Genomic DNA, 7,750 nt, shown 5'->3' with positions numbered 1-7,750 from the left:
ACGATTGAATCCAAGGCTAGAGCTATACGCACCAGGAGAACCATGAAAGCACAAGTGTAAGGTAGACTGCCACCAGCGGTCTTGCAAGGTGTGCAAAAAGGTGCAAAAGGCTTGCACTGAGTGCACGAAGAATGAGGCGAATGAATTGCTTCAAACGGGCATGGTGGGGGGGACCTGCCATCGTGTTCTGTAGGTACCACGAGAGATACGTGACGGGTATCAGATCTCACATCTATGGCCGAAACAGTAACAGTACGTTGATATTCTACTTTCCTTGTGGGAAGGGGAGGCTGATCAAGATCAAATCACCCACGGCTGTTGGCAGAAGGAGTGCAGGGCGACAGCTTATTCGGTTTTGCGCAGGTCGACATCGAAGTGCCGAAGGAGCTGTATGACAAATTCAGTGAGATGGCTCCACTGTTTGTCGTGAAAGAGATACCCGACGATCAAATCCCTGAGCACATGCACAAGTACCTAAAAGCAACAGGGCGAAAGCGTGTTCGAGGTACACGTAAGCTTCTAGGGTTGATGAAAGCTAAAAAGATCTTGTTGTAAAAGTGGTACCTCGACCATGGCCTGAAGGTGACAGCGTTTCACCAATTTATCAAATATAAGCGAGGTAAACCGTTTGCGTGGCTTCCGGAAGAAATTGCGGATGCACGACGACAAGCCGATAAGGATCCTGACAAGCGTATTGCTGGAGATACAGATAATCTGAAAGGGACCTCGTTCTATGGGAAAACGATCGAAGATCAAGCGAGGCACGCTAATACTACGTTTACCAGAGATGAAAAGAAGGTTGATGCAGCGATGAGATCGCCATACCTTGAAGACCTTGAAGAGATAGGTGATGCTTACGAGATCCGAGAAGGAAAGAAAAAGGTGCATATCGACAGAGCGTACCAGTGCGGCATTTCAGTGTACCAGCTGGCCAAATTGCGCATGTTAGAATTTTACTACGACTTCATTGACAAGTACGTGGATCGTCGAGACTTTGAATATATTTATATGGATACGGACAGTGCCTATTTTTCCATCTCTGGAGAAGACTTACGTGATGTTGTTCGCCCTGAACTGCTTGACGCGTACGATAAAGACGTAAAAAACTGGCTCGTCACTGATAACTACTCGAGTCGAACAGGAGGTCTGTTTAAGCTTGAGTTTATGGGGTTTAGGATGATTGCCACGACAGCCAAGTGCTATTTCGTCGAAGGAAAGGAAGGCACAAAATTCTCTTGTAAAGGCATGTCGAAGAAGCAGAACGCCATGACATGGGAGAGGTATAAGAACGCGTTGAATGGCTCTATTGACACGGCGAAAAACGTAGGTTTCCGGGTGCGCGACCAGGGGATGGTTACGTATAAACAAAACAAGCTGGGCCTCTCGGCGTTTTATGATAAGCGAAAGGTGCACGCTGACGGCGTACATACCTCCCCTCTTATGTTGTGAATAGTGGCGAGGTTTTCCCGTACAGAGTTTTGTGAAGTACCACTTCACAAAAAGTAACAAGATGGAGGAAAGTAAAAAATGTACACAATGTAAGCGACCCCAACCACTAGACAACTTCAAGATCCAACGCAACGGGCAACGAACGAAATGGTGCATCAAATGCTTGGATGGTCAGAAGGCGTGGCGGGAACGTACAAAGTGTCCGCATCAAAAACATAGACACCAGTGCCCCATATTTGATCACCCCGGGTATCTCCATAGACTTATTCTGACCAGGATTAACGATGCACTAAGGTATGATACGGAAATAGCCTCTACAGAGTACCTGGGGTGCGGTATTTGCACATTTATCGGTCATATCCAGGATCAATTCAAAGACGGGATGTGCTTGGGAAACCGAGGGCAGTGGCAGTTTGATCACAAGGTACCGCTCAAGTATCGCGTGAACAGAGAATACCCCAGCGAGGAGGTGCAATTAGCAAGGCTACACTATACTAACATGCAACCCTTGTGGACCAAGGATAATCAAAGCAAGGGCCATCGATATATATCTGAGTAAAGTAGGCCGCGTTGAAAAATATTTTAAATTTTCAGGCAACTTTGAGTCACTCCTCTTCAGTATAAAGCGGTAGTAACAAGATAAAACTCATTTGCCTCATCCATTCAAAAATGATAAACACATAATCACAATAATCAAGAGGTTTTCTGTATGATCTGCAAATGAGCTAGCCAGTGATGCGTGAATTTTCACACAGGTAGTACTCAAGGTGATACTGAATAGCCTATATACCAAGCTCCAATTATAGTAAAATTGTGGGAGCAGGCTTAGATCCTGGCGAAAGGTTAGGGGTGCGCGGGCGAGAGCACGTCCTAGCTGGAAGCGGCCGTCTCGCCCCGGTTTCTCCCACACAATGTGCCAGTCGGGAAAAATTGTGCCAAAATGCCGGTTAAATGTCAGTGCAAGGAAAGGCCTCTGAAAGTGCTCACTTAAAAAGGTGGGTTTCGTTAATGCGTAGTACAAGCACGACATTCTGTCTAGACATTCTGTATAGAGTATAAAGAGCAAGTACGCTAAGCCTGCAAAGCAGGACAGCACTGAAAAAACACCTCGGATATGGTAAACCAAAGGCTCTGAGTGGTATACTCACAGAATCAAAAACCCTCTGGGTTCAAACAACGACAACAACAACAACAATAACAAAAAAACCCAGAGGGTTCCCTTGCGAGGGTTTTGTTTTGAAAAATAAAACATGCTGAACGACATAGCCCTTACCGTAGCAATAATACTTCCTTACGTCTTGATCGTGCTCTGCTTTTTACGTTATAGAAGGTTTCTAATAAAGATGAGTGAGATTGCAGCTTTATTTGATGTTGTAGAAACACCAGCAGAAGCTTTTGAACATCGTGAAAACAACAAACGTCAAGCCTTGAAAGAAGCTATACGCAAGGGCAAACAGCATCTCTTGCCGAAGAAATGTACTGAAGGATTTGTCGACAAAGCTCCTGAGGAGGTGATGGAAAAAGCGTATGCGGAATTCGTTCAACGTGAAATTCACGAGAAAGGAGAAAAGACCGCCAAGGCACTATCTTCACACGCGATTAGCATGTACGCGAAGGCCGTAGGTAATGTTGTTCAACTCGATAGTGCGGAGGGTCTGAAAAAAGACATCGAAGGGGACCCCATCATTAAAGACTCCATGGGAGATTTGGGGATCCTCGTCTACCACGCCTTTGGCAAATTTCTAGCGCCACTCTTGGTTGCTGCTCATATTATTAATCACACTCAGCTCTCCGTGAAGCATGTGTCCAACACGGGTGAAAAGCGAGATGACGAACAGCAGGAAAAAGATGGGAAACAGTCTATCAAAGATACGCATGAGCAATCGTGAAATTATTGATCGTGAAGTAAGCAAGGGGAAAATAGGCATAAGAGCACGGTACACAGATTGGTGCGGTATTTACAGTGACTCCTCACGCTGGGTAATCCTGACACCAGAAGCTGATCGCTTTCCACCACAGGCGTGTAATTTGGTGAGGACTCTGTATAAGAACGCGATAAGATACACTGGCAGAAACGGTTTGAAGGCCTCCAAATGTATGATCAAGATCTAACCGTCTTGATGTAAAAAAACAAGAAGAATGAGGGTCGTGTTTTTGTGACTTATAAAATAAATGAGTGAAGAACAATCTAACCAAGTCATAACCAAGAAGAATGAGGGTCGTGTTGCTGCCGCCAAGAGACTTGCTGAATGGAATCGCAAGAACAAGGCTGACTTACAGAAGAACTAGTGTAAAAGTACTTCGCACGAGGGTCAGGAACCTCTCGCAAGTCCTCACAAGTTCAGTGTGCTCGCTGGAGGTCTCGCTGCCTTACTTGCCGCTTGCGTGGCAGTCTATTACGTGCGTGCGAGAAAGAAGCCTGCTGAAACCCCAGCGCCTAGCGTGTCCACAGGAGCGCCGTCTCAACCCACGCGAAACCAAGAGCCCGAGCTTGATATCGACATTTTCAAGATGCGATAAACCTATAATAAATGAGCAGCAAAGAGTATCAGAAAGAAGTCGTCGATTCCTTGTGGGAATCTGTCAGACTAGTATCCTATACTATCGTCTTGGCGCTAGGCGCGAAAAAGGCTCTGGGAGATTCTAGACCGGGGGCTAAGATGGACATGGAGGACGGCTTGAAGCTCGCTGGCTATATGACAGGAGCGATATTATTCGACGATTACGCGATAAAACAAGGGTGGTATAATCGTTCCATGATGCCTCCGAAATAGTTGACCACATTTACCCTTTTAAGGTTTGTGTCTGCCCAAGGCAGACACAAAGAATAAATATGACTCTAGACAATGTCAAAGACCCACATACGGCAATCTTTACTGGACCAACAAGTTGTGGCAAGACGCAGCGTTTCCTGGATTTGCTTGAGAACGAGTATAGGCAGCATTTCGAAAACATTGTTATTCTCTGCCCCACAATCCGCTGGAACAGGACCTATCTCGAGAGATCCTCGCTATGGAGGGATGACTACGTGTTTCTGGTGGAGCCCAAGGAGCAGCTGTTCGAGTGGATCCAAGAACTGTCGTTGAAGCTGGCGAAAGAAGAGACGTTATTTATCGTTGACGATATGATAGCCGACGATAGCCTGGATAAAAAGCGACAGCCCTAGCTTGAGCTTGCCATCAGTGGTAGACATCGCAAACACAGTCTCTGGCTACTAACGCAGTCGTATACCGCCTTACCGAAGAACCTCAGACGACAGAAGAAGCAGTTGTTCATGTGGTACCCCCACGAACGATCAGGCATGTAACTCGTCGACGAAGAGACAAATATAATCAACGACTGGGAAAAGGCCCAGCTGAAAAGGTCCAGGCACGCTTGCTTGTACGTAAGACTGGAGCATCCTAGAAGTTACAAGATCGCCTAGCAGCACACGCAAAAGCAATGCGGAACATAGTTCCGGCTCCGCAGATACAAAAAATAAGGAAAGGTGACGCTGTTGTTGAGCTCCAAGGTGTGGACAGATCAGTCCACACCCAGCAAGTGGCAACTAAGCGGTTCACCCGTTACGGGTGAACCTGTGAATTCCTACTTGGAGCCAGGTACTTAACAAAAATGGAAAAATTGAAAATGCAGTATTGGATGGCAGACGAAGACGAGTACCAGAATGTTCTGAGAAAGACTGCGACGCTAGCCGAACTCTCGCGAAAGCGGAAAAACCACGCATATGTAGAGGAATTTATAAAAGGGTGGAAAGTTCTGTTCGCGTACGGAACTTACAAATCCGAAGGTGAAGTGGACCCCAACATTTCACCAACTGAGACTTGGAACCTGATGCAAGATCCTGATCGCCTGGCGGCTCCGCAGCATCGCGGAACACAGTTCCAGGAGCAAGACGCACACGACAAGACGAAAAGTTTCAAAAGGCAGATGATAAATTTTATGCGCGCTCTAAAATGGATGCAGCGCTGCGGGCGCCTCACGCCTGACAAAATCCAGACTGTCCATGAGATCATGATGCGCGGAGAAAAACACAAGAGCGGCAAACCTGTGCTGACGGGGAAATACAGGACAACTAGGGTATACGCTGGCTATCACGAATTTGCCCCTGTTTCTGCAATTCCAAGGTTAACGAGAGAAGCCCTGGATCGATACTACTCTATAGAGACTGACGATCCGATATGGAACGCGGTGAGGTTAGTTATAGACTTGATTAACATCCACCCATTCGAAGATGGGAACGGGAGGTTGTGTAGGCTCGTTATTTCTCACGTACTTGTGGAGAGTGGGTTGAGCCTCTTTCCAGTTTTACTTAGTTCGTTCCACAAACGCTACAGGCGCCATTACATTCAGGCTGTTAAAAGGTTTGAGGAGAGACCATCGTTACTTTACACGATGGTCTGCAAGTCTTTGGTGAAGGTATGGGATAATTTCGAGCAAAACTTGGCTCTACTAGAAAACTGTTGCTGAGCCTTGGCGTGTATAAGAAAGATGTCTCTTGTGGTTGATTATTTTGAAGGAAAGCAAGTCCGATCATTCTTTGTTCAGGATAAAGGTCAATGCATCGTAGCCTCCGATGTTTGGAGAGCCGCGGGCTATAAGCGGGAAGCGGGAGTAAAAGCTATGCAGAGACTTGTCCCCAACAAATATAAAATGCGGAAAGGTGACGCTGTTGTTGAGCTCCAGAGGGTGGACAGATCTGTCCACCCCCAGCAAGATACGGTTTTGCTGACAGAACCAGGCCTTTATTGCTTCCTCTTAAGGTGTGGCAGACCTGAGGCAGAACCCTTTTTGGATTGGGTTGTTGCAGAGGTTTTACCTCGAGAGGTCCGCAAGTTTGCTAGAATTGTAGAAGAAAATCAAGAGGCGCTGGCTCTGCTCAACGGCGATTTGGAGAATAAAGATCGTGCTCTTGCTGCGCTAGGCGATCAAATATTTACCCTAGAGGAAGATGTTGACGACAAAGATCGAACGATAGCCGTACAAGAGCAAGAAATTGAAGAACTACGACAGCGAGCTGTTCCTCGCCTTGAGGACCCTAGAAAGGATAACGGGATGGTTATAATCCAAAAGAATAACGACGATGAATATCCGTATGTCGCTATATGTGGGCAACAAGGCTATGTAGCGCAAAAGATTCGCAACAAGTTAACAGATCATCCCAACGGTCAACTCGTCGTTCTTGCAGAAACTCCAAATGCCATTGTACATTACAACTGGCTCCGAGAGCGTGGATGCATCGAAGTAAATCCCGAACGTCCAAGGCACTTTCGAATAGGTCGTAATTATACACATCAGAGATTGATGGAGCTTGCCGAGATCTAGGATTTTTTTTGTAGCCCTGATAGATTACAAAAAAAATGGTAGGTGTAGGCAGCTGTCTACACCTCGCAGCCTCGTCGTGATATAAAAGGGTTGCTTTTAAAGCAAACCTTTCAAGAACCAAAACATGCTAATCCTCACGATATGTTTGTGACACTAGGGGGAGCTCTTGGGAGGTAATTTTGTGACTTTTTTCGAATCACAAAAAAACTGTGGTTGAGCCTTGGTGTGTGTAAAGCGGGCCTGGGAAGTTAAAAGTGCCGCAGAGGACAAGGGGGGTCGATATCGACCCCCTTCATCACGATGTTACTGACATCATCTATCTTTTAAAGTCTTGACCACTTCGGCTGCATGTTAAAAAGATAAATGTTAAAGAAAAATGGAAAAGTACGTACAGAGTCAGCAATTTACAAAGTCTTACGATGTGACGGTACCGATTCTGCGATGTATCAATGCAGGTTCCACTACCGGTTATTGTTCACAGTGTTTGGAGAATTTTAGATTTAGAAATGGACCATACTACGAGGGGTTTATATATCCGGATGATGACGAGCTTTTAGGCAGAGTAGCCTCGGGCGAAAAACCATGGGCGACAATCCCGACGAAATATATAGATGAGGATCTCGAGGTTGATATCGAGGATCGGGATTTGCATATTGTTTCCGCTGAGGTGAACAAGTGGGGCATGCTCTGCTACGAGATTATCAGGGATAAGGACTTAAGGCTCTCGGATCTAGCCGACCTAAAGAAAATTGGTGACATACTCAACATTCAAATCGAGGATAGGCGCCTAGTTGATATCAAAGATCTTGATAGCGAGCCAAATGTTATTAAGGGAATCGTCTATTACTATCCATTCTATACCCTACATCCTTATGATTATACCCGCGATTGACTCCGACGATGCTTAAAGGGTAGGTATTAACGTGAACCACAGGTTCACGTTAACCACGCTTATGTGTATCAACTGAGCGGTTCCCCC

General features: G+C 46.0%; 1 protein-coding gene across 1 annotated transcript; it reads left to right on the top strand.

Annotated features, from left to right (window-relative positions):
• The first annotated feature begins 5,703 nt into the window (after positions 1–5,703).
• Positions 5,704–7,106, top strand: LOC130648253 (uncharacterized). The gene is made up of 3 exons (XM_057454293.1): positions 5,704–6,690; positions 6,820–6,944; positions 7,007–7,106. Exons 1-3 carry the CDS (start codon positions 5,938–5,940, stop codon positions 7,104–7,106), a joined length of 978 nt encoding a protein of 325 aa, XP_057310276.1. The 5' UTR covers positions 5,704–5,937.
• Positions 7,107–7,750: the final 644 nt, after the last annotated feature.

Source organism: Hydractinia symbiolongicarpus, chromosome 6 (genome assembly GCF_029227915.1).
Source record: "Hydractinia symbiolongicarpus strain clone_291-10 chromosome 6, HSymV2.1, whole genome shotgun sequence".
Classification (NCBI taxonomy): domain Eukaryota; kingdom Metazoa; phylum Cnidaria; class Hydrozoa; order Anthoathecata; family Hydractiniidae; genus Hydractinia; species Hydractinia symbiolongicarpus.
This window is presented reverse-complemented; position numbering and strand designations above follow the sequence as displayed.

Excerpts from the sequence above, each read along its gene's own strand:
- LOC130648253 (XM_057454293.1), top strand. The coding sequence starts at position 5,938 with ATGTCTCTTGTGGTTGATTATTTTGAAGGAAAGCAAGTCCGATCATTC. Across the intron at positions 6,691-6,819 it reads GAGAGCGTGGATGCATCGAA|GCAGCTGTCTACACCTCGCA; the intron begins GTAAATCCCGAA and ends TGGTAGGTGTAG. Across the intron at positions 6,945-7,006 it reads CTAGGGGGAGCTCTTGGGAG|CGGGCCTGGGAAGTTAAAAG; the intron begins GTAATTTTGTGA and ends GTGTGTGTAAAG.